Source organism: Anticarsia gemmatalis, chromosome 4 (genome assembly GCF_050436995.1).
Source record: "Anticarsia gemmatalis isolate Benzon Research Colony breed Stoneville strain chromosome 4, ilAntGemm2 primary, whole genome shotgun sequence".
NCBI classification, from domain to species: domain Eukaryota; kingdom Metazoa; phylum Arthropoda; class Insecta; order Lepidoptera; family Erebidae; genus Anticarsia; species Anticarsia gemmatalis.
Window position 1 is genome coordinate 7,460,447 of NC_134748.1, and position 27,496 is coordinate 7,487,942.

The 27,496-nt window shown below is 37.0% G+C and overlaps 4 protein-coding genes across 4 annotated transcripts; 3 read left to right on the forward strand and 1 right to left on the reverse strand.

The window, feature by feature from the left end:
* Nucleotides 1-275: 275 nt before the first annotated feature.
* Pex23 (tectonin beta-propeller repeat-containing peroxin 23) lies at nt 276-5,219 on the forward strand. The gene is made up of 6 exons (XM_076113483.1): nt 276-3,329; nt 3,514-3,710; nt 3,785-3,994; nt 4,075-4,161; nt 4,307-4,628; nt 4,725-5,219. The coding sequence occupies exons 1-6, from the start codon at nt 524-526 to the stop codon at nt 4,904-4,906; spliced, it is 3,804 nt and encodes a 1,267-aa protein (XP_075969598.1). The 5' UTR covers nt 276-523; the 3' UTR covers nt 4,907-5,219.
* Sf3b1 (splicing factor 3b subunit 1) lies at nt 5,217-13,416 on the reverse strand. Its single transcript, XM_076113482.1, has 21 exons — nt 13,245-13,416; nt 12,473-12,741; nt 11,999-12,128; nt 11,603-11,682; nt 11,153-11,344; nt 10,786-10,978; nt 10,400-10,650; nt 10,125-10,314; nt 9,438-9,721; nt 9,144-9,347; nt 8,860-9,058; nt 8,627-8,785; nt 8,245-8,537; nt 7,993-8,151; nt 7,724-7,912; nt 7,429-7,611; nt 7,080-7,258; nt 6,750-6,995; nt 6,320-6,532; nt 5,906-6,122; nt 5,217-5,660 (listed from the first exon to the last, which is right to left on the reverse strand). The coding sequence occupies exons 1-21, from the start codon at nt 13,270-13,272 to the stop codon at nt 5,502-5,504; spliced, it is 4,017 nt and encodes a 1,338-aa protein (XP_075969597.1). The 5' UTR covers nt 13,273-13,416; the 3' UTR covers nt 5,217-5,501.
* Nucleotides 13,417-15,307: 1,891 nt separating this feature from the next.
* Nucleotides 15,308-23,226, forward strand: Dp1 (satellite-binding protein 1 Dp1). The gene is made up of 17 exons (XM_076113484.1): nt 15,308-15,384; nt 15,467-15,533; nt 16,452-16,707; nt 17,399-17,614; nt 17,726-17,932; nt 18,060-18,275; nt 18,394-18,577; nt 18,709-18,839; nt 18,921-19,104; nt 19,192-20,151; nt 20,235-20,521; nt 20,605-20,850; nt 20,938-21,075; nt 21,180-21,274; nt 21,365-21,578; nt 21,944-22,156; nt 22,250-23,226. The coding sequence occupies exons 3-17, from the start codon at nt 16,498-16,500 to the stop codon at nt 22,511-22,513; spliced, it is 3,765 nt and encodes a 1,254-aa protein (XP_075969599.1). The 5' UTR covers nt 15,308-15,384; nt 15,467-15,533; nt 16,452-16,497; the 3' UTR covers nt 22,514-23,226.
* A 1,246-nt stretch (nt 23,227-24,472) lies between these two features.
* Nucleotides 24,473-26,121, forward strand: PIG-P (phosphatidylinositol glycan anchor biosynthesis class P). The gene is made up of 3 exons (XM_076113486.1): nt 24,473-24,777; nt 25,153-25,281; nt 25,486-26,121. The coding sequence occupies exon 3, from the start codon at nt 25,605-25,607 to the stop codon at nt 26,085-26,087; it is 483 nt and encodes a 160-aa protein (XP_075969601.1). The 5' UTR covers nt 24,473-24,777; nt 25,153-25,281; nt 25,486-25,604; the 3' UTR covers nt 26,088-26,121.
* The last annotated feature ends 1,375 nt before the right edge of the window (nt 26,122-27,496 follow it).

Here is a 27,496-nt window from a genome sequence, read left to right on the forward strand (position 1 = left end):
TGATTAGCTATGAGTGTTCAAAATGAGTTATAAAAATAGCAAACAATTTTTAAATTTTTATTTATTCTATCACCCATTTACATTCACGAATATTTTTTTTTCTATTGGTCTAGTTACCAAATACATCCTTAGCCGTACTAATAAATAATTGCAAATAATTAATTATAGTAAACTTAGCTCAGGTGGATCTACCATATTCTACATCCTTACTCACTGTCAGATTCGTTGACAATGACAAACTTGGTGTCAAATTGTCAAGTCAAGTCTCACGTCATTGTCAAACAGTATAGATTATTTTGTAAGCATTGCATTAAAAATTGTAGATATCAGTTAGTAAAGTAAGGGTGGGTATAAAGGAAAAAATAGGCTGGTCTCGGGTGCAACAACAACCACAGTCTTTGTTATCAGGAAAGTTACAAGTACAAACATGAGTTCTCGTTTATAAAAGTAAATTACGAAGGAAGCAATGATTTTCCCTGCTTACATGTAAGACCTATATGTTTGAATTAAGTATAGATTCATAATGTCAAGCAATTCATTGTTGTTTTCTATTAATAATGAAGGCAAAGTTTACGCTTTATCAACAAGTGGATCTTGTTGGAGAGAATTTATGTATCTCGGCTTAGAATTCAAAACCTTATCAGCCGTTCCGCATTATTTATGGGCTGTTGGAGGAGACCGACAAATTTATCTTCATGTTCATGGCTTAGAAATACCTATTAGAGTTAAAGAAGAATCGTACGAAAATGAGAGGTGGTTACCATTGGAAGGTTTCAGTGGGAGACTACTTCCTACAGACAGATATCATTTTTCGTCTCAAGATGGCACAAAGGATAGATCAATTGATAGAATTAGATTACCTTCAATGGCTTGGCAGTGGGAGGGTGATTGGCAGTTAGAGCTTACACTGGATGGTCAACCTTTAGACCATGATGGATGGACATATGCTGTTGATTTCCCAGCACAATTTGGCCCCAATAAACAATGGAAATCTTGTGTTAGAAGAAGAAAATGGATAAGGTATAGAAAGTTTAGTGCTATGAATTCATGGTGTGCAATTGCTCCATTACACAAAGACCCCACTCAAGAACCTTTCATAGATATCAGTATTGGTGGAAATCAAATCCCATATGCTTCTCCTGGAACTTTATCAGTATGGGCCATCACTGCTCATGGACGTGTCATGTATAGAGCTGGTGTTAGTACCACCTCACCAGAGGGATTAAAATGGATAAACCTAAGCATTCCACCTAACTGTGATATAAAACAAATTTCTGTAGGCCCGACTGGGTTAGTGTGGGCACTACTTTGGACTGGAAGAGCAATAATTAGAAAAGGGATAACAAAGGACTGCCCTACTGGTGAGGCTTGGATGGAAGTCAAGTCTCCTAATGATACTAAACTTACATCCTTGTCAGTTGGATACAATGCTGTGTGGGCTGTGAGTTCTGATACTAGAGTTTGGTTCAGAAAAGGAGTAGATGGAAATGGAGCCGGCACCTCTGAATCTGCTGCTATGGGCAGTGGTTGGCTCGAAATTACTGGCAATATGAGCTATATATCAGTTGGTATAAATGATCAAGTGTTTGCTATTGGAGACTCAGATAAGTCTATCTATTGGCGTAGTGGTATTACTCCTGCTGAACAAACTGGTAAAAGATGGAGAAGAGTTCAAGCAAATATGCAACTGAGTCGCACCTCTAGCTCAGCAAGTGTAGTGTCATCAACATCTAATGCAAAACATCACAGTCTCAGCATGTTGAATGAAGCTACAACTGAAAGAAAATCCAACATCAATTTACACAACTCCTGGGAAGAATCACATTCAGCACCAATTGAACATACTTTGCCCATCAAGCCAAAAGATGCTCACAAAAAAAGAAATGAAAACACAGAGAATATAGATTTCACAGGCAAAAGTTATGAAACCACATTGAAGAACCCTCGTGCATGGAGCCCTGTGCGCAGTGTAGGCTCTGTTGTGGGGATGGAAGCACAACCAGATAGTGATAGCAGTGTATTTGATGTAGACTCTGGAATGTTTTTTGATGATGAAGTCAGTCAAACTGCCTGGGGTACCTGTGAGACCACTTGGGCTTTCGTTGAAGCTGGTGCTTGCTCAGTAGATGTTATGCAAGTTCCGCATTGGTTTACAGACTCTCATAATGCACACAATACTGATCTTACTTCTAAATGGCGCCTACAAATTTTAGATAGCCTTAAAAATAGAAATAATAATTCCACTTTAGATCTATCCATGTATGGTGTGGCAGTAGAAGAAAAAGGATGGACTCGAAGCTGTGAGGCAAGACTTATCAATGGTAATCATTCCAGTGAAGATTGTATTCTCTCACTATATTGGCATGATTTAGAGAATATAGGAACATTATCAGTCTTTCAACCTGATGGCACCATTAAATTCATTCTAAATTTAGGGGAAGTAACAAGTGTTATTACTTCATCTGAGCCAGGTTGCCCAAGAATTACATTATCTGTTCCAAGACAAAATAAGATTTCCATCAAAGTTCAATTTATATCAGAAATGGAACAAGAGGAATGGCAAAATGTCTTAGTTGATATCACTTCTCAAATTAATGGAGTCACTGGGAAACCATCAGTTAATTCAATTTGGGCTATATCTAGTTCTGGTGATGTACTGAATTGGGACCCCATGCCAACTAAACTAAATACTGCCAACAATGGAAAATATACCAAAGAATTTCAAGTATTTGGAAAGGACATTGTGCCTGGTCTAACACTACCTTTAAATAATAACTTTCCTTCTGGCAGCATATTGAAAGTTACTGGCTGTCTCCATGATAATGTGAAAAGATTTCATATAAATTTACAAGGTCCAGAAGTTAAAAAACAAAGGCATAAAATTGAAACAGAAGTCACTGAAATACCCTTCCATTTTAATGTCAGATTTGATGAGGTGACTGTTGTGTGCAACACAAAAATATTTGGCAGCTGGGGAGTAGAAGAGCGTCATGAACTTCCGTTATCCCCGGGACAAGAATTCTCTATTCAAATTATCTGTGACACAAATGTATTTAAAGTATTAGTAAATGATAAGCATTATTGTTTTTATGAACACAGGCTTAGTCCTGAAACTATTACATCAGTATCTATACAAGGGCCTTTAAGGCTATTCACCCTAGAATATTCAACTACAAATGTTATCATCGGAGCAGATGAAATGTACTGGCGTATGATGGGCGGCTACTTGAGACGAGTTGAGTCTTGCGCAAATGGTATAGTTTGGGGTATATCCCACGATCACCGAGTCTGGGTTTACACTGGAGGATGGGGTGGAGGTGTACTAAAAGGTAGATATTGCTATTTGTGTTAATCTCTGTGTAGCGTGATATAATTATATCCTCAGTTAACGCGCCTTAGCAATTGCTTATATTCATTATGGCCTGAAACTGCTTGAAGAATTAACAAGGTTTTAATTTATTTATATATTTTTACTTGAGATGTTGAGCACTGATCTTATGGTATGTTTTGAAGGTATTGGCAGCAAAGAAGGTATACACTCCATGTCAGACACTCAGACTTATTGCGTTTATGAAAATCAGAGATGGAATCCACTCTCTGGATACACATCTACTGGCTTGCCAACAGATCGTTACATGTGGAGCGATATTACAGGAAAACACAAGAGAACTCGAGAACATACTAAGCTACTAAACCGTCACTGGCATTGGGTAAATTAAAAAGTGATAATTAAATTTTAAAATATTTCTTGATAAAATGTCTAACATGATTTTGTTGGTTTCAGATATCAGAATGGATGATCGACTATAATACACCGGGTGGTGTCGACAGTGACGGTTGGCAATATGCAACTGATTTTCCAGCCCCTTACCATGGCAAGAAGATATTTACAGATTGTGTTCGTCGCCGCAGATGGTACAGGAAAGCTCAAATTATTACAGAAGGACCATGGATTCGTGCCGGTAGTACGGCGTTATTAGACATATCTATATGGGTATGTACTACATTACATTAATTATAAATGATTTGTGTTGTATTAAATTGTTCGGTTTTAAATTTTTGTCTCTGCAACAGGCTAATGGTGACGAGGTGTCTGTTTGGGCAATAACATTAGCAGGAGACGCTATTTACCGAACTGGAGTCACTGCTGCAACACCTACGGTAAGAATGTGTAGCGATTACATACTGTTTATCGATAGGCAATTATATCTTTATATAAATATATAAAATATATAAAATAAATCGTTTTAAAACGCCACGTACGCGGCCCAGTAATAAGATATAACATCACCATTGACTGTTTCAGGGTGTCCATTGGGAACATGTAAACAATCCACAATCCTTAATTGCCGTTAGCACATGTAATTTGATTGTATGGGTTGTTGGACGAAAAGGAGAGCTTTATTACAGGCAAGACATTTCAAAGGAGAATCTTTCTGGAAGCAATTGGAAGTTGATAGAACCTCCTAAATATAACTCTCCCTACAGCCCAAAATCAGGCACCGGAGCTAAAACAGTGTCTTTGACCAAATATTCGGCATGGGTTATACTTTCGAATGGAGCTTTAGCTGTAAGAACTGATATTTCAAGAAATCGACAAGATGGCAAAGAATGGAAATATCTTTCAGGTAACAGACTAATTATTATTACTGGCTTTTATGACTTCGACCATGGCGTACTCGCCGTGGCACATAGTACGTGAATTATATTGTTTTCTGTTTCAGATTGCGAGTTAACATTCAAACAAGTATCGGTAATAGAAAATGAAGTGTGGGCGGTGACGTCAGACGGCGTGCTGCAGCGACGTCTGGGCGTGACCGCAGATAATGCTATCGGCACCGCTTGGCAACCAGTGCTTTCAGGAAACTTAGTACATGTCTCGGCGAGAGGCGACTGTTTGAAATGAAATCATTCCATTTTATTCTAGGATCTCATTATTTATTATAAACTTCTATATTTGATCTTTATAGGTGTTTATCATTCTAAATGCGTACTTGTGATTTTAGTATAGACTGAAAGTTTCTTTTATCCCTATTTAGTTATTAGTTTTAAGCTCAAGATGTATTTTACACAAACTTGATTTAAAATATATGTTGTATTAAGCTATTTATCATTTTCTAGTCATTGGTATTATATTATATGTGTAATGTATCATAATGCAAATATACCAAATGGAAAGCTTGCGCTTGAAGAGGTACATAAAATAAAAAGCTCCGTAATTATAATGCCTTTTTATTAACTCAATCCTTGTTTTATGAGAAATATAAGTTATTGGGGAGCAAAAGCCCATACTTTGTGTATAAAACAATTTCTCGACTTACGATCTAAGTTTATATTGACTTTTACTGAACTGTACCACTTACACGCTCCAAACTAAATGTGAATAATAGCGAAATCATTTCATAGTAGTGGCTTTTACTCTTCGCGTCAAACAAGTTTCGAATCATCTTTGATACTACAGAAATTAAACGTAACTATACCAAAACACGTTTCATTAATATTTAAAGTAAATAATCTAATTCATATCTGAGATAGTGATTATTTGGGTCATTTTGTATCCTAGGATATCCTGCGACTAGCGCGTCTTGTCCCCCGATGTATAGAGTATTGTAGATCTTCCAGTACACATCGCGAACCTTTCTTGCAGGGTGGAATAGTCCCTGGAAAATAAGAAACGAACTTTAACATTTCTTCAAGTCACACGAGCAATGATAACGTAAATGAATTTTTAAAATAGATAAAGGTAGTTTCACGGCTTATGAATAAATGTCGGTTAACCTATAAAATAGATATAGTGACATCAAATGTATGAAAACAACTGCTAATAAATGCGACAACCTAAACAAAACTTATTCGATAAGTGTTGGAACAGGAGAATTGAGAAACAATACTAAATTTCAAATACCTGTAGAGCGTACTGAAGAATTTTAACAGGACCAAGTGCTACGCGCATGCCTTCGACGGCGTCCATGAAGGCTTGTACCAAATGTGGCGACGTCTCAAAGATGTTGGGCCACACGTGATTTAACAGATGTATTAAAGCGTCTTCACAGCCAAATCCGTATACACCTAACGCCATATGCTTTATAGCCGCACATGCTGTTTGACGATGTACCAGGTCCCTGTTGAGAAAACACAGCAAAATTTTAATTCAACTGATGCATAATTGATATTATATTGAAGCAAAGTATTCATTTAAAAAATTATAATTAGCTAAACAATAAAAAAATAGTCGTGATCGTGGTCTGTACATTACCCCATAGGATTTAACGGGAATAGGACGTAATATAGTTTCTAATGAGTTTATATTGATAAATACCTGTCCATGAGTGCATCTTCTAAAAGCGGGCAAACGGCATAAATATAATCCTTTCCCATTTCGCCGATGTACTCGAACAAGAACGACAATGATTTGAGCACACCATTCTGTACATTTAACTCTGGTACTCTGTATTCATTCATAAGAGCGGGCAATACTGTGAACGGAGAGCAGGTTTCGGCCACGATAGCTATGGCGACCGTTGTGCACACTCTGTAAAGGAAAAAGTTTTTTAACTTATAATAAAGATAAATATAGGCAAGTAAATAATAAGGATAATATAAATGGTATAAGAAATTGTAACTTTAATATTACAACATCCAAAACGAGTATCTAACTGTTGGAACTGCTATAGTATGTAACAACCATTGTACAGATTTTGATATTGCAAAAAATGTATACCTATATCTATGTACATAATACTACTTACCGATTTTGTCTCTCCTGTACTTTCAAATTGTTGAGCAAAGTCGCCAACACATCATGAGGACCGATAGCTTTAGCAATATAACCGAACGTGTTCACGGTCGCTCTTCTAATCGCTTTCTTGTGTGCTTTCAACAACTCAAGAAGTTCGAAGCATATTCTCATCCACTCCCTCGCTGACACAAACTCGGGCCCTCTGTCTGCAATACGTCCTACTAAATCGATGCAGTTTTCTTGTACTTTTTCATGTCTGGAAGAAATACATGACACATTAAAAATAAGTTCTATATATAATACAAATTATATCGATATTTTGAGAAAAGCAATAACTAACCTGTTTTTAAGAATGGGCGTCAACCTAGGTAGTAGATCTTTAATAGGCGGAGTCATTTTAGTCATACCAATAACGTTAACAATGGCTTTGAGAGCACCAAGTATAGAACCTAATACTTCTGGATATTCTTCTCCCAAGTATTCATAAAGGACGACGCCAAGATGACCCATCAACTTTTCCTGAAATAGCAAATGAAAATAATCATAGTAAAACCAAGATTTAATAATTATTCGACAATAATAATTATCAATCAATCGACTGATGGGGCTGGAAATACAAAGGAGAGGTCTCTGCTCGGCAGTGGGAAACAGATTTACGTTAATTTAAAAAAGATAGTTATATGCTTTACCTCTTGGCAAGTCTTCATGACGACAGCAATACGTGAAATAAGATCAGCGGCTTGTTGTCGGACTTTAGCGGATTTGTTGTTCATACGCCACAAGATGATACCGCAGATCTGTGGTAGATACGGCTTCACGCGTTTACCCAACTGATTTACTATCGTACCGAATCCGTTTAACATTACGACATCCTGAAAAAGTAATGGTATAAGTATTATTTTACAAAACAGAAACATCAAGGTTGAAATAGCAGTAAGGAATTGATATACTCGTTTAGAAATAATCCAAATGCTCGTATTTTACCTCAGTCGTTTGTTCTTGGAATGCATACAGGATGCCGTCAATAAGAGCTTCTTCAAGCTTCGAGTCAATATCAGCGGCGCCCAAGTTGGCAAGAATCTTTTCTATAGACTCCATTACCATCTTTCTGTATTGTTCATTGTCGTCTTTCAAGTCATCCACAATCCGATTAATGATTTCTGAGGCACCAACCTATTGAAAATAAACATATTAGATTAATCAAGAAACAAATTAAAGTCAATGTAAATTTTCAAGAATGTAGAAAAGTATACCTTATTAGCGATCTCAACCGTAGTGTCTACTAGCTGCCGATAGTTGCGTCTGTCAAGAGCCATACGATGGTTCCAGAAGTGTTTGAAGAAATGAGGTAGAATCTCATCCATGATGTACTGTGGCTCCACACCATCCGTCCCGCAACACTGTTTCACTACCTAAGACAATAATAAATTTACAAAATAAATATACTCTATTGGGTTACACATACATATGAAATGTATTTATTAAGAACAGGCGATTTATTTTACCTTTAACACAATCTTTTTCATTTCCTCATCAGGAGACTGGAACTCACGAATCAGAATGAGCATCACTTCACGAGTATAATAATTAGCGTATTCGGCGTCCATGAGCGGAATGAGATAACCAATGGCTTTCAAGAAGGCAGCCAAACCCTTGCCTCGATGAGTTCTGATACCCTTCCACAGAGGTTTGAGCACAGAGTCGAACGACTCGATACCGTACGGAGTTGCGGCTTCGGCAAGAGCTGCACTTGCCAACGCTGTGATTGTACGTACTTTCTGTTGTTCATCCACCAAACCTATGAAGAAATTAATAAGTTATTATTACATATTACTAGCTCTAAAACAACATATTTTGTATCATTTGATAAAAATAAAATATTCTTACCATGTTCAATAATTTCTACCAAAGATTTCAAGTGAGGAAGAATAGCACACCCCATAAGAATAGCTATTTGCTGTACAATCTTGATACCCGTGTGTCTCGCCTGCCAGGATTTCTTTGATCTGCATACGGCCTTCAAGAAAGGCAATAGGGATGGAATACCTAAAAACGAATAACAAAATTAGAAAAATAGACACAATAGAAAATTATTCATAGTTGAAATAGTATTTACTTACCTAAAGCAGATGCAACAACAGCAAAAGCCCTGGCTGTAGTGTTTCGCACGTATTCATCAATATTGTCAATATCAGGTCTCATTGTAGAGATCATAGTGGCAAGTCCTGCTGCTTTAGCCAAATTAGAAATAATTTCTCGACCTTCAACGCGAGCATAATAATCTTCGTCAATCAGCAGGGGTTCAATGACGACCAATATCTAGAAATAAATGAGCTTTTGGGTTAACAAGTACTAAATTGACTTTTAATTCAAGTGATTCATATTATTTAATTGCTATACATACCTTATGTACATAGGGACGGACCAAATCATCCAATTTGTACAAAATTCTGTCAATTACTTTGACAAGTAAATGTCTCTCCTGATCTTCGAGAGTGGGGCTCATGAGCAGAGGTAGGATCTGGTTGAACAGCGGACCGGCGCCGAACTCACGTGCCTTGTCTGTTATTTGACGAAGTGCTGCCTTGCACATGGGTGGCGTGCCGTTCTATAAACAACAAAAAGGTTAAAATTAGATAGTTGCACACTTAACAACGTTTAAGTAATTATATTAATTGATCAATGTAGCTGTACATACTTTTATTTTAAGTAGAAGTTTCATAATTTTCCTCTCTTTGAGCTCTTCCGGCGACAGAGTGTCCTCGTCGACGTCAATGAGGAGTTTGTCAAAGTACTGAGCGTCTTCAGGTTTCATGAAGGGCAGTTGCTGGCTACCCTTGGGCTGCGGGTCGAGGAGGCGCGCTGCTGCAGCTGCCGACCCTCCCAGTTCCTCCGTCTGCATGAAAAAGCCGATAGGGGTACCACCCAGTGGAGTAGGAGTTGCGGTCAGCTTTCGGGCCGGGGTCCGAATCGGAACATAACCTGGGTAACAATACATCAAGTTTATAAAATGTAACGGTCGCATGCCGTCGTGAATACTATTCATTGTTGAGCATGCGTTAACATAGTACTCGATACAGCAATTGATTAAATTATAAGCTCAATCTGGCAGTTTATCCAACGGCATGAGACTGTTAAAGTCTTATTGTCATCATTCATCTGAAAGAAAAATTGAGTATTAAATGTAGTTGTTATATAACTCTAATATTAACTCAACAACACATGTATTTTACATTATACATATTACGATGATAGAATTCCACATGGTGTTGGCTTTGTTTAATACATGTGTCCTGAAACTAAAGTTACAATTAATAACTATGGTATTTACTTATGATAAAGCTTAAATATGTAACGTACGTGACCCGCATCAATGCGTACATACCGGCAGGAGGCGGTAAAACCTTGTACCCAGGTGGGAACATGGCATCTAGCTCTTCATCGGTGTACGGACGGTTTCTTTCATCTATTTCTTTCTCCCAGCGGTAAGCCTGCAGCTGCTCCGGGGTCATGGCGGCAACGTGTCCCGGAGTCGGCGTGGCCATCGCCATAGCTTTTATTCCCACCGGTGTCGACTGTGAAATTTAATAATTGTTAATAGATAAATTCCGAAATTGATATTGATGGGTAATTTTATCAATGTGTATGATTTAAACATACCCCTCCTGGAGTGAACATGGGAGTGTGCGGCGTGGGAGTGGCGTGTGAAGGCGTGGCGTGGGACGGCGTGGCGTGGGAGGGCGTGGCGTGGGACGGTGTGGGCGTGGCGGCGGCCGGTGTGGCGCCCGGCGTCTCGTCCCAGCGCGAGCGCCGCTTGGTGCCCGGCGTGGGAGTCTCTTGGATCGTGTCCACGCCCACACCGCGGTCCGTGCGAGGAGTTTCAGCCCAGCCACTGTTGTGTCCGGGGGTTTCTGAAAAAATATTTTAATTTAGGAAATTCTGAAACGACTTAGTTTAGCTCTTTGTAAACCCAAGTTAAGTTTAAGTAATTTAGTATAATTTTGTAAAATAACATTAATTTGATAAAAAATGGTTTTGTTAACTACCTCTGTCTGTTTTAGGCGTTTCATCCCAACGGTTTCGCCTAGACGCATGTTGTGCGGGAGTGTCTCTGCCAGGTGTGGTATGTCCAGGGGTGATATGGCCCGGAGTTGCGTCCCATACGCGTGCTGAAGGTGTAGCGCCTGGGGTCTCTCCCCCGCGACCCGGCGCACTAGGCGTTTCCTCCCATGCACCTCTCTGCAGTAAATAAAATATATAAAAACTAAACCATAAACAATTATTGGCTTTAAAATAAGAATGTTTAAATTATGCTTGAAACATAAAATATTAATCACACTTTCACTATGTTTTTGTGTCAAATAACTTCTTACGAAAAAAATACAATTTCCGAAATATGAAATTTTACAATACCTCTTGATCCCACGATGGTGTAGCTTGTGAACTGGGTGTCGCAGAAATAGTCTTCTTGGCTACAGGTGTTTCCTCTGAGCTCTGATCCCAACGACCTTTACGTTTTGCAGGTGGTTTGGCAGCTTCACCATTTGATTGTGCTACTGGTTTCAATGTGCCTTCCCTTGCCCTTTCCAATAACTTTTTCCTTAACTGTAATAACAAAAAATACAAATAAATATGCAAATTACCGTCATAAGAAGGTTTGGCAAATATTACCAAAGAGCCAGACAGAAAAATTTAGGAGATTATGAAAAGCCAAAAGATATATCAAAATATTCGTAATACCTATTGTGTATCAGTTTCAGGGTAAATATTACATATTTTGTATAAAGCAATCATTACAATAGTTTTAACATATACTTCAAATTCTAATCTATTGATAATAGGCAATGTGAGTATATTACATACCTCAGTTTCTTCAGCCCGCAAGTACTGTTCTTTCATGATTTCAGTATACGTTCTTGAGCCAACGTCAGGAGTTTTACCCCCTAAAACCATAACAAAAAGTTAAAATTTTGTATTTAAAATAACACTCCCTGCTTTGATACTTCTCGATGAGAAGTATCAAAGCAGGGAGTGTAATTGTGCAGTGAATTCCCAGGAAATTTGGTCTTGTCGAAATGGGAAAAAATCAACATCTTATATGAGTAGGTTTTATCGAATTTCCGACCAGGGAATTCCCGCGAAAATGATCTAGAGAAGTTCTCTACTCTATTCTCATCTAGAAACCTAAAATATTTGGGAAATGAGAAACCCTTAACAATTCTTATATAAAATAATTAATAGATAAATAAGTTATACAACCTTCAGCAAATGGATCTGTACGCTCTGGAGATATGATCATCCTTCTCCTTTGTTTTTTACGGTACTCATCTTCCCTGTCAGCAATAGTTGGTCTCCTTTTATCAGCAAATGGATCATAGTCCTTATCACTCTGTAATGAAGTAACGATTTATATGAATTAATAGTACAAAAATGGCTATCACTACAGTTAATCAGGAAAATTACTTGTAAAAAGGTGAATTCGGATTAATTCAACAGTGGTTCCACCTTGCCCGTCACTAAAGGTTAACAATTTAAATAGTTAAGTATTTACAAAAATTTTACTTTACATATTTGTACTAAATTGAGATAATAGACTATATAACTCTAGACAAACGCCAATATTTCCTTGATGAACAAAATCTAATCTACAACAGTCACACTTAATATTGCTGCATATATGCAGTCTCTTACATTACACATGTTATGAAATGCTAGTGAAATAATTATACATACCTGAGCAATATCATTTAAAAGTGAAGCAGGTGCTGTGTATCCCGATGACCTCTTTTGTGTAATTGGGACATTTTCAACGTCATCATCTTCAACTTCATCATTAGCAGCAATAGATGTGACATAACCATCATATCTGGATTTACCGCCCTGACCCGAATTATCATAAATATCACTGTCATAGTAGTCACTAAGAGTTACCCCTTTATTTGAGCCATTCTCAGGTAATTCATTTTTCTTTGATTGGATTTCCCGAATTTGAGCTTCTATAGCTGAAATCACAAATGTTACATCTCTTTATTATACTATAATATATGAATAAGTTCATGAATAAGCCTCTACCTATAGTAATTGCGAAATGCGTTTGAGTATAGAATTTGAACATGTTGTCAGTACTGTCTGAACAACAATACAATAAATGAATTGGTGCTGTGAGATACATGAACCCATAAGGCATAAACCCATATTACTGTAAAGCTAACCCGTAAGTAACATAGATATTAACTACAACTGAAAATCACGAAATAACGTAATTATAGTAAGAAAACAATAAGCTTCTATGTTCCTATACACAAGGCGTGGTAATCAATAGAAGAGATGAGAAAGTTAATATCAATACAATTTAAGATACATAATCATTGCCGTTGTATTGAAATGATATAACACTTTGACGACAGAGTTAACATAACATGAATGTAGTACGGAAATGCGAATTACGAAAATAGGCTATTTCCAAAATATGGCTGGCGTGCATAAAGTTGAGTGGCATTATTACCTTCGTGTGTCCTAGGAATTTTATCCATCGTTCTTAGATGTCATGAGGATCCTCCGAGGGAATAAAACACAAGCTTAATAAGTCGCCTCCGTTTACAATTGATAACAAATAACAAATTTCAATAAAACTATCCGCATTCAGCCAATTTAGTTATCAATCAAGTTAAAAGTAGTGTGACCAAATTATTATTTTGAAATCTACTACACGCTACATTGTGCACAATAAAATATCCACTTAACTCAATAAAATATTTATTTTGAATAATGTCTGCGATAACGGCGATGTTAATAAATAACACTGTAGTAATATATTTAATCATCAGTGAATTTTAGGAATTTTCGTAAATTTACCTAAACCACTACTATTTACAACTTGGTCACATTGAATAAAATTGCCACTATAGGTACCGTAAAACGGGGTGAATAGAAACAATTTTCAACTTTGTCCTAAAAATTTGTTGCGAATAACTTGTTATTTTTATTGTCGGGTTATTCTATATCATGTCCGGCGCCATGAAGAAAGAGCTAAAACCATATTTGTCGAAAAATATGCATAATTTTACGATATTTCCTTAAAGAAATGGTCAATTTCTATTCACCCAGCGATAGGGGTAAATCGAAACGACCAAAGGGGTGAATGGAAAAACTGTTAGGGCTGCCAAGGACGACTTATCCAACATGCTGAAAAGGGAAGTTGTGTGTTTAAAAATTGAAATAACCGTTGATAATTACACAAGCTGACCCGCGCAACTTCGCTTGCGTCACATAAGAGAGAATAGGTCAAAATTGTCCCCGTTTTTGTAACATTTTTCACCCGTACTCTGCTCCTATTGGTAGTAGCGTGATGATATATAGCCTATAACCTTCCTCGATAAATGGACTATCTAACACTGAAAGAATTTTTCAAATCGGACCAGTAGTTCCTGAGATTAGCGCGTTCAAACAAACAAACAAACAAACTCTTCAGCTTTATAATATTAGTATAGATTCGTATAGATTAACTCAAAAAATAAAACAAGATAACCTCACTAACTTTCATACTATATGCAGTAGTTTGCCGTTATAACTTTGAAAAAGAACATTAATAACTATTAATTTTTCATTGTTTATGTTAATTTTGTTTACAGTTTTTGACAACCCTATTTATTAATCTCTATTGACCCCTCACTCGTTTCTATTCACCCCTTACGCGTTTCTATTGAACCCTGCTATGTTTCCATTCACCCCATACTGTAGTTCTATTCACCCTTCAAACGATTCTATTCACCCCGTTTATACAAAAAAATGACTATTTCTGTGATTTTAACATATTTTTTAGGTTTAAAAACGTTTTTTCAATTAACAATATTGTATCTTTATAGATTAATATACACCTAAAGAGATAAACACTTCAAACAACTCATTAGAAAAGAAATCCCACTTTAAATCCAAAGTTTTGGAGGTCGATATTAAGGCATTCGAGGACGGTTGTATTTGAAGCATTTTTTTGGGTATAAATATCATTTTAAACATTTAAACAATTATGACACCGCAGAGAAGTAATATCGACGTGTAATCATTTCAAATTTGAACTAAATTCTTCAACGAGGAGTACTCAAATATTGGCCTTGAAAACTTTCCTGATTTTTTTTCTATTCACCCCGCGAATTCTATTCACCCCGTTTTACGGTATAATATAAAAAATTACGTGTAGGTACCTATGCTATAAAACGTTCACCCGGCCTTTCTATCTAAGCTAAGAGCTAGGACTATCTCAAGTTTTAGTCCATTTATGTTCTAAGTACTAGTTACACTTTGCACCTAGAGATGAATGACCAAAAATTATCGACAATATTATATGTATCCTTATATACCTAACAGAAAAATATGAACTACAACATTTCAATTATTTCTTCGCAGTTCAATGATTTACTTTAAGTGGCAAGTACCTAATATAAAATAGGTAGGTAGGTAATATTTTCAGTTGCTTATTATAGGTAGCTCAGTATTATCCAATTATAAACAAACCTTTTTACAAACATTAATGTTGCCGTATTAAAAAAAGTAAAATTTGCGTGGCATTTCCCTTCTCTACGTAAACGTAAACGTCGATTTAATTTTGTTTTATTATCTGTGCATATTTCTCTCGCTACTGCAGCTGGGTACGTGTGTGTCCGTTTCAGAAATTAAATTTTATTGCATTTATTATTAGTTTTATATTAATCAATGTTAATTTCTGTGCAGGGGAAATAACAATCGATCCTGGCGACTAAAGGATAATCATCCAGGTTGATTTGCTACAGTACTTTCGGTGAGTGTTATTGTATTTTGGTAAAGACGAGTTCCACGTCAAATGTGCTGGAAGGTGACACGTATTATCAAAATCGGGATGCCAATTTTTAAGCAGTTTTTGATTTTTTTCACATATATTTACATTAATTCTTTTGTATTCGTCAATGTTACCTGAATATGGGTAATATAATATACTTGAACATGGCTTACCCATCAAGTTTAGGTCAGTATAGAGAAAATACAGCTATGATATCATAGTGATGTCCAATGAACTCCCACTACATGTGTACTGGATAGATATGATACACGTTCTGGGTGTATTTTTTATCTCAATAAGCAATACTTATTCTATAAATTCATCATGCTTTATACCTTTTAACTTCAGCAGAGGTTAAGAATCATAAATTACTTTTAATTGATAAGGAGTGTTAGTAGAAAAAAAAACTGAATTCATATCAAATTCTAATGTTGTCACAAATAACTGTTATCTCTTAAGAACAGAATCACATTCTATTGTCAAACAACACACTTAGCTATTATAGTTTTGGTATATATAGATATTTTATTTGCTAGATCTTATATTATTTAACAGTGTAAGGGTTATGACTTTATTAATGTATTCTAAGCTGTTTATAAATTCAAAATACATCAATTTTAATTATCTAATCAAATTATTATCATTACAGAAATTGCTTATGATAATAATTATTTAATACTTTTAAATCAAATTTCATTTAGTGTCCTTCAATAATATACCTTCACAACAGTACAATAATTGTAACTATGTATTCAATAGTGGATATAATGAACACAAATTTAGTATGAATAGGTTTGAAACAATTGTTCAAATATGTTAATGTAAACAATAATTACAGCGATAGTGTGTATTTATGAGACTTCATTATCAGTAAAAATGTGGTGTATTTGAATTGTTCAGTACTGTAACGACTTGGCGCGGACAAGGACTGCTGGAGGGGAACAAAATGATGCATCAGCAATCCATGATGGTTGGAGATATGATTCCTGTTCATTCTGAGATACCTGTGCACGTCGAGGAGATGAATAACGTAAACAATGCTTCCTATGCATATGATGACCTCTTTCCGGCTCTTCCACATTCCCAGCCACCTGTGCAACGCAGTATACAGCAAGCTACCAACAAACTTCGTGTTGGATCATCGCTGCATACCCAGGTATAGCACTAGGACACAATATTGAATTTAATCATCCCTAGGACCATAAAGAAAATTATTAAGCCAATTTATTAAGTAGCTTGAATTTTTTTATTTACTTTCAACTCTGTAAATAATTGGCATTATATGAATTTTCGTAAATGGTATGTTAGGTATGTACACGTGGATAGCACATGTTTGTTTAAATATCTTACGTAATAAGGAGTTAATAGTCGGTGATAAGTTTTGTTGTGCAATAATGTTATACTCTTTTCAGATAAAAAGTAAATGAGTTGATAAGTTACTATGTGTATTAAGTGTATATCTATACAAGGTTTTAAATTTGTGGATTATTTGTTGTACTGAATTAATCTTTTTATTTGTTTTTTTTAATAATTTAATTATGATCCAGTTGTAAACAAATTTTGTAAACATAAACATCTATGTGATGTCAATATAAAATATAAGTATGTAGCTATTGATAACTTAACTATAGAATGGAAAAGTATTAGTTAAATACCTCTTACTTTCTCCTAGCATCCTTAACTAATTACCATTAATTATTAATAACTTTTTCCACAGTATAATGTACAATTATAATAGGCACTTAAAATAATTAGCTAATGAAAAATATGTATCATTCTGAAAGTAATAATGGGATGTTTTATGTATTAGAGGTATATAAATGGTACTTATCAAATATTCCTTGTAGGTTTTCCATGTGCCATATGAAGAGCGAAAATTGGACAATGCTAACACCTTTGGTGAGGGTGAATCATTGAGGACTTGCCAGTCCATTACCAAGGACACCGGAGCCCATATTGAAATATCCACTAGCAAGGATGGCAGCTTAACTTTCTTGGTCACTGGCAAACATAGCGCTGTACTTGATGCAAAGCGCCTTATCTTGACTCACTTCCAACAACAGGTAAATACTCACATTATAAACTATTATGCCAAAGCATAACCATTTTCTGGGTTTTCCATTTAACCAAAGGTTTTTGTGTTTCTATCTTACTATAACTTCTTTTTCTTGTAGGCAAGCAAGCAAATTGCCATTCCTAAGGAGCATCACCGATGGATTTTGGGAAAACAAGGCCAGAAACTAAAGGAGTTAGAAAAAGTAACCGCAACGAAAATCAGCGTTCCTGGCATCGCCGACAATAGTGAGACTATTACTATCACCGGTACTAAGGAGGGCATTGAAAAAGCTGAACATGAAATCCGCGTATGCTCCGAAGAACAGGTAACTTAAAAATATATAAACACTTTTTAAATAATAAAGTTGTAAATTAGAATGTACCTAATAATGTGAACAAAAATTACTTTTAACATTGCTTAACATTTTTGAATCATTGATTTATAATTTTTAGTCGCGTAAAGCCTTGGAGCGTATTAAGATTCCGAAGATCTACCACCCGTTCATCCAAGGCCCATACGGTGAGCGCTCTGCTGCTCTCACGGCTGAGACTGGCGCACGTATTCACATTCCGCCCGCGTCCACCCAAAGCGATGAGATTGTCATCGCTGGCGAGAAAAATGGTGTACTGGCTGCTAAGGCTCAAATTGAGCAGATTTACCAGGAAATGGTGAGTAATTATGACTTATAAAACTTAACATATAATCTATTAACCTTATGTACAAATTGGAAATATGACGTCAACAGCATGCATAAAATGTATAGTAATAAAAATGTTTTCTTGGCAGGTGAAAAAATGTTCAACGGTACGTGTCGAAGTTCCGAAATCTCAACACAAATATGTTATTGGTGCTCGTGGTACTACTATCCAAGAAATCTTGAAGGAGACTGAGGTATCTGTCGAGATGCCGCCACCCGATTCACCTACTGGCACGATTACTCTTCATGGCCCTCACAATAAAATTGGTCTTGGTAAGTTTCATACAAATATCTATTGAATTTAAAATAATTTACATAAAACCATTATTACTTTATATTTTTATTATTTAGTTATTATATGTCGTGCTCAGTTAATAAAACATACCTATTTTTACGTTTAACAGCTCTATCAAAGGTGTGCGAAAAGGCGAACTCTGTCAAAACTGCGACGGTGGATGCGCCTACTTGGATCCATAAATATATCATCGGCAAGAATGGTTCTAACATCAAAAAAATAACGCAAGATTTCTCTAAGGTAATTAATAACTTATATGATCAAAATATTATTGTTATTTATGCAAATAGTATCATGTTATTAATATTAAAATATCTATAGGTCCACGTTGACATAACGCATTCCGAAGACAAAGTGAAAATTGATGGTCCTCCAGAAGAAGTAGAGCGTGCTCAAGTGGAGTTGGATAGTTTCGTAAAGAACCTGCTTGCTACTCTTACTTACGTTGAACTGTCTGTGGATCCTAAATTCTTCAAGCACATAATTGGAAAGAACGGAACTAACAGTAAGTACATGAAATTGAGAATACCAATTAAGTACTATTATAGATTAATGTGACTAAATTACTAAAATTGATGTTCTTTTTGTGCAGTTAATAGACTGAAGGATGAGACTGGGGTAGTTATTAACATAATTGAAAACGAAGGCAACAATATTATTCGCATCGAAGGCAGCCGTCAAGGCGTTACCGACGCTGAGAGGGAACTAAGGGAGATGGTTATGAAATTGGAAAATGAAAGGACGAAAGAAGTCTATGTCGATCATAGATACATTAAATCTCTTATTGGAGTCAGAGGAGAAAAGATCAAAGAACTACGTGAGAAATTTGATCGTGTGTTAGTTACTCTGCCTGATCAGGGACAAAAGAGGAGCCCAATTAAGTTAAGAGGACCCCAAGAGGATATTGAAAAGTGTGAGAAGTATTTGCATAAGCTGATCAAGGAAATAGCGGAATCATCATACGTTCAGGAAGTACCTATTTTCAAGCAATTCCACAAGTTCATTATTGGTAAAGGAGGTGCGAATCTAAGGAAAATTCGCGATGAAACTCAAACTGTGATCGACCTTCCAGCAGAGGGAGACGACAGCGATGTTATTACGGTCAGAGGCAAGCGCGAAAATGTTGAAGAAGCAGTCAAAAAAATTCAACAAATTCACAATGAGAAAGCTAATAATGTTGTTACAGAAGAAGTAACAATCGCGCCTAAATACTATAACTCCCTTATCGGTGCAGGTGGAAAGCTTATTCATTCCATTATGGAGGAATGTGGTGGAGTACTCATTAAATTCCCTCCAGCAGAGAGTGACAGTGACAAAGTGGTCATCAAGGGACCTGTTGAAGATGTTGAAAAGGCAAAACAGCAGCTACTCGCACACGCATCTGAGCGTGAGCTAACCTCACACACGGCTCATGTCCGCGCCAAACCCGAACATCACAAATTCCTCATTGGTAAAAATGGTGCTAATATCAAAAAAATTCGCGAGCAAACTGGCGCTCGTATTATCTTCCCCACTGATAAGGATGAAGATAAGGAAGCTATATTCATTATTGGTGAGTACGATAGCTATTTTGATGAATATGCTTCATAACATTTCATTGTCATGTACTTGGTAACAATGATTTTTTGTATTTAGGTCGCGAGGAACAAGTAGAGGCTGCTCGCAAGCAGTTGGAAGCGGCAGTTGCTGAAATCAGTAACGTATCTGAGGGAGAGATGTCGGTGGCCCCGCGTCACCACAGACACTTCGTGGCGAAGCGAGGCGAGGTATTGCGCCGCATCGCCGATGACTGCGGTGGTGTACAGATTTCCTTCCCAAGGCAGGGCGTCAATAGTGACCGTGTTGTGCTCAAGGGCCCTAAGGACTGTATAGAAGCTGCTAAAATTCGTATTAACGAAATCATTGAAGATTTAGAAGCTAAGGTAATTTTGTTTATTTAAAATTTCGGTAGTATTTGAGTTTAATACAGGACCTATTAAATTTAAAAATGATTATTTCTATACAGGTAACAATAGAATGTGTGATTCCTCAAAAACACCATCGCACTGTAATGGGAGCTCGTGGTGCTAAAGTAAAGGACATTACTGCTGAAAATGATGTCCAGATAAAGTTCCCTGAGCGAGACACGACTGAAGGCGCTGATGTGCCGGTTAAGGAAAATGACGACGCCGAACCCGGACCCAATGATATTATTAGAATCACTGGTCGCCCAGAAAACTGTGAAGCAGCTAAGAAAGCATTACTTGAACAGGTATGTACAAAATTGCCAATTATTTCACAAAAAAAAAAAGATTTTTATGATAGCTTTTTGATTAATACTTCTTAAACTTTTCATTAGGTGCCAATTACAATTGATGTGGAAGTTCCAAATGAATTGCATAGACTCCTGGCTGGTCAGAAGAGACGAGAACTGATGCAAACATATGATGTACACATTCTGCTTCCGCCTAATGATGATACCAGTGACTTGGTCAAGGTAAAATTATAGTTGTTAATCTGTTGCACTAACATTATGATATTCTTATTTTTTCATTTACATTAGACTGGGACATTTTACTTATAATTTGTTTTATACTTAAGGTAACTGGAACACCTGCCAATGTTGAGAAAGCAAAGCTTGCGCTTGCCGATAAGATTGTTGAAATGGAAAAAGAGAAAGAAGATAGACTTCTCAGGTAATTTACCCAAAATATTTTTTATATTGGCAATAAATATGGAACAGCGTTCTTTTCACAAATACTAACCTAACAACCTGATTTTTACAGGTCCTTTGAACTGAAATTCAAAGTGGATCCCGATTACCACCCTCTGGTAATTGGCAAGGGTGGTGCTGTGATCACAAAGATCCGCACAGACTACGGAGTACAAATCAATCTGCCCAAACGTGGCGAGCCTGATGACGACATCATTACTATCCAGGGCTATGAGGATAAGGCAAATCAAGCCAAAGAAGCCATCATGGCTATTGTTCATCAATTGGTAAGCTTTTTCTGACAAAAACGAATGAATACACTCGTACTACTCGGTCATCCCTTGCCGAGTACTATAATATAAATAACTAGCTGACCCGCGCAACTTCGCTTGCGTCCAATAAGAGAGAATGGGTGAAATTTTTCCCCGTTTTTGTAACATTAATTACTGGTACTCTGCTCCTTTTGGTCGTAGCGTGATGATATATATATAGCCTATGTCCTTTCTCGGGTATCAAAATATCTCCATACCAAATTTCATGCAAATTGGTTCAGTAGATTAGGCGTGATTGAGTAGCAGACAGACAGACAGAGTTACTTTCGCATTTATAATATTAGTATGGATGATATTCAATCTGTATTTTTTTTTCACAGGACAATCAGTACCGTGAGGAAGTAGACATCGATCCGCGAGTTCACAGGAGGCTCATAGGTCTCAGGGGAAAGAACATTAGGCGTATCATGGACGATTACAAGGTCGATATACGCTTCCCGAAACAGGGTGACGATAGCATCGTCGTAATCACCGGTGACGAGGACAACGTTCTCGACGCCAAGGATCATCTCCTCAACCTCGCCGAAGAATACGTAAGTAACGAAGCGACCGTGCACCGATCGCCGCAAACACGCGTCCAATACATAATTCAATCTTATCGAGCACGTTTTATCGATCGTCAACAGATGCAGGACGTCGTCGACCGGTACTCGCGGCCCGCGGCGCCGTCGCTCGGCGACTTCGGCGACGTGCTCGGCGGAGAGCCCGCGCCCGCCGCCGCCGCCGGCGCCGCGCCCGGCGGCACCGGCTTCGTGGTGAAGGGCGGGCCGTGGGAGCAGCGCGCGCCCGACACGGCGTCCACGCACGAGTTCCCCACCATGCCGGGCGCGCCGCGCGCCGCGCCGCCCGCCGCGCCCGCGCCCACCGCCGCCTGGGGCCCGCGCCGCTAACTGCTCCGCGCCACGCCGCTTACTCTTTAAGCCTATAACTAGTGTATACATAGTGGAGTGCGCCGCGTTTCATTTCGCCCGTTTTGTCGCGACGCGGCGACCGGGGCGGTGGACCGCGCGGACGGTCTCACCGCACGGTCGACGATTCGCGTTTCTGCTACTCGTCATGTAATCCTATAAAAACTGCAGATGTCTCTCGTGCTCGCTCGTATTGACGTGAGAAGGAGCTCGGTATGTATGTACCGATTTGCGTGTTATTCACTCGAGGAGTCGCAACTATTTATTGCGATTGTTCGACTTTTTAAATAACGTGAGTTGGGATCGAAAGTTTATTCTTATTATATTAGTATTTGGTTACGCCATTTCGTTATTTTTAAAAGAATTATAATATTATTATAATGAATTATTAATGCCATTCTAATAAGTTGTTATTTACGTTCATATTTATAACAAATACACATTGATTGATGTATTTAATTGATGCATATTTATAGTGTGCATAATAAAACTGATTCCGTGTACTTATTTAAAATTATAATGAAATTTCTATTTTTCATACATAATAGTTTTCACGTTTTTTTATCATGTTTATAATGTTGCCTATAAAAATAATGAATCAATAAGTAATAAGACAAGAATGAATATTTTTACAAAGTAATGTGTACATAGTAAATTGTGTTTGAAAATATTAATAAAATCTTTTACATGAATAAGATTGTCGTTTCTTTTAATTATTACCAGTCCCCTCATGATCACCTTACACTGTTTTTGTCGTTGCTCTGAGGTAGCCTGATACAGGTGACGCCAAACAACTTGAACGCAAGAAGTTATTTTAGAAAGCAAACTAAACGTAGACCCAGTGCAGAGGACTCTCGGTTGACTGTTCTACCAAACAAGCGATCGAAGCGCTTTAGCCCTAGCCGTCGCGCTCTGCTATTCTTTCAAAGCGGACCTAGTAATCGTTACCTATGATATAGCGAAATTGTTCAAGTTATTTGGCGGCAACTGTACCAAAGAACCATAAAGTAGGTCTCTATATTGTTATAATATTATATACTTGTCCTGCATACTTGCTTATACAAACTTCATCATTTATTTTCATTTAATACTAGAAAACGATGCATGGGCACTAGTGGACCGGTGACCTGGCAACTGAAGTCCGTTGAACGAGGACTGCATAGGATCGAGTGTCGCAATTTACAGAGGTCACCTATCTATCATGTTCAGCAATAAGTGTATTAGCTAATATTACAATGGTACCCTGATTTAATAGGAACTGGTAGGGTTAGACATTAATTACCTACACACTTAAAAGTAATTAAACCGTATTAATAATTTGCTAAATTATAATCGATCTGTTTGCATAGCAACCCTCATTAGCCACCGTCGCGCCGCCCAGAGACATAATATCGAATTATCTAATACCAAAAATACCACTGATGGTCGACAATATACATAAAATCGATATTAATATTGGCGAAAAAAAAGAATTACAAATATACGTAGATATTGTCGCGGATATTGATCACTAATTCTCTACGCCTGGTGTGCCTGACCTTGAAGCGATAAGCAGGATTAAAAATAAATTTGAATTAAATATAAACAGTCTCTTTCTTTATTGTCTTTACCTACCAAATTTTTAAATGCTCAATAGGTAGGTACAGGGAAACTATGCAAATAGACACGAAGATTATCAGAGATACGAACTCAGGCTAGTTCTTTGCGGCTTCGGAAGTCCTAAAAATTGCCTAGCCAAGCTAAAAATATTATTGTTTGCAGCTATTTGCAATATTACAATTGCTGTAGGTTGTATCAGTTGCGTATCGATCTACTGGTAGTATCGGACTATCGGTTGATACACAATCGGCCGATCGGTTAAACGAGTTCGAGAGAAATCGGTTGTGGTTGTATAGAAAATTACGAACTGGACATCCCTATAAATGTCAATTGTCATCATGACATCATGAAATGTCATAATTTTTTTGAATAAATGACATGCACTTGATTTAATTGATTATTATTGATTATGATCAAAAATTCTTACCATTTTATTACTAATTGATTTCTCCCATGATTTTTAATATTATCACTTTTTTTTATTCACGTAAAATTCGTACATACTTTTTAAATTTTCGTGCAACAGTAGACGAATCGTAACCTTACCTTAGCAAATTAAATTTTTGTAGGTTAAATTATCAAAATACGGCAAATTTAAGTTTTAGTATCTGCATCTATTAACGCTGATGACCACTAACCATGAATATGTAAGTTTATAGAACCATCATCGATCATAATTTTTTTGTTACTTGGTAATATAACTAAGGACAGTAACAGTTTTATTATGATTATTGTACCGTAATCTATAAGCAAAGATTTTAAAACAGAATTATGGTATAATTCTATACAATGGCATTTTATTGTGAGCCACTTAGATGCTTGAATAATCCTACACTTAATATCAGTTAGTGGTGAAATGTGCTTGAAGTGTTAATGAAAGAATTTTCACAGAAATTTCGATATACGTCCCTGAAATGATGCAGGAAAATACCCTGCAAATATTCAATAACTTTACCGAGCTTATTACCATGTACGACGATGAGTTATAGACATTATGTCATGATGTAAATTTTATTTTACAGTTGTCTGAATATTCCTTTTCCATCAACCGAGTTTGCATCATTGGCTTATGATGTTCTTAGTGTAGACAAGGAGTTAAAGAGAAGCGGGGTGCAGAGGACAATTGAAACAAATGGCGCATGCCTTATTATGTGAGTCCTAAGCATTTAATCACATTACTATTTAAACTGCGGATCTATACAGCATTCCAAAATTGGCCATTGTCTGATAACTATATTTTATCTAAGAGAGAATGAGGGATCACTATGAGGTCACTTAGTAGCCTTTGTCTCTTCTTCGTATGAACATAATCATAAGTTTACAATCGAATAATAATTCAGGTTATATTTTTACAGAAACTTTCATGGAGAGGAGCTGAAAAGGTTGAGAGTAGCTGCTAATGCATTCATCAAAAACGTAAAACTTATAGTTAAAACAGTGGATCAATTTAAGTGATTAAGTTAAATTAACAATAATGCCAGAACACACTCCTGCTCCGACCCCGGCTAGGTCAACATATGGGTTTTTTATGTATCTATTTAGTAAGACAATGTTAGTCATATACTGTATTTGGGCGATCACACCTGATGCCTACTTACACTACTTTAATATTTATTACTATCCTCTCAAGTACTGGTCTACCGCAATTCCCATACAATGTTTGGTTGCTCTTACAATATTTACTTTTTTAATTTACCCTAGTTCTAACTTAATATTAACTGCTAACATAGATAGTATAAGTACTATAAGTGATCCGCATGCTCATTACACGTGCAAAAGAAATGAGAATAACGACAATGCGTCAGAGGATTGCATTTGTACAGATGTAAACAAATGTGTTAAACACACTCATGTCACATCTCACGAAGAGTTGGAAGAGAATACCGTGCCACAATTACGTGATTTGAATATACGATTAGTTTGTAAGAAACTTTATTTGAATGGACATAATAGCTAGCAGATATAGGTAATAAATATTTCATTATTTCTTTTATTCTTGTTTGACTTTTTTTTCCTCAACATATGTGATCGCGTTGCATTATAACCATGATACGCGTATTTTACCCTGTTTACTCATTTCGTCGGCCTACTTGTTGTTTTAAGAGAAAACTGGTAAACCACAGGCCTGTGGATAAACCCAATACCTTCAACGTCCACATAACAGTAGTCAGGGGATTTACTAGAGCTGGACACAACACTTCCAATCACAATCCAGGGCAGCGCTGTACTAGGGGATCCCGCCCACAACGACTACAAGACCATACGCTGCCACTGGCATACCTATGTCCTATAGATTTTATACCCACTTCCTGTCCTTTTGTAGTCGGTGGCGGTCACACGCTCACGCCCACTTCTGTTGATGTGGCGGCATTTTATTTCGGTGGTCCGTGTTCGGCGATCCTTAATCATTGAGTTAATAAAATAAATGAATAACCTATACAGATACTTTACGTACGATGAGTATATAATGATTGCTATTTACAGTGTCGCGGCGGAGTGCATATCACAATTCACACGTTGTGCTGAAGAAGAAACAGTAATAGATAAGTTTCATGTTTGCGTGGAATTCAACAGCATCGAACTCGTTTAAATCCGCGCCGATTATTACCGCGACAGTCGGTCGGTACATGATGGTAAGCTGAAGCCGACCCAGGGCTCCAGTTCCAAGGGTGATTTAAGTATGACCTCCGAATCCATCTATCATTAGCTACAGCATCAATTAAATTTTAACAAATTTCATCAGCATGTCTGCAATATTGCCACCGGTTCTGATTTTGCTAGGACGGTCCCGGTTATAGCTTTATTTTTTGCGTCCCGGCTCCCGACGGCCAAACCTATTTTATTGCCATTAGGGGTCGCCGCTGCACTACACTTAAACATTGGTAGGTAACTTGATTAACTAGTGTAACAATTTTTAAGGCAGTCATCCTTTTATACAGTAGCCCTTATTTTTTTACAGCTATAGGTAGCTATTGTGATCTCGCCAGCTAGGTATTTCTTAGTCAACCCGAAAGAACCACATTATGCGGGACAGAGCATCATTGTTCGCGGATCTCTAAAATTGAGAGCTTATATATTTAAGACGAGGGCGCGTCGCACATGCGTATAAGTGACCGAGCAATATCTTATTTCAGAACATTATTAATGGTTAGGTAAAGGTTATGTGGCTATGTATGTATCTATACCTGAAATGAAATCAGATTTTTATAAAATTCTCGATTCCTCGAATAAGGATTTATTTCGGTATATAACCTACCCGTAGGTATGCTTAATTAGGCATCTACCGATCTATTTCAATTACTTAGATACATTATACAGTGAATCTAATTTATTTTATCAAATAATATGATAGAAGGAAATGCATTT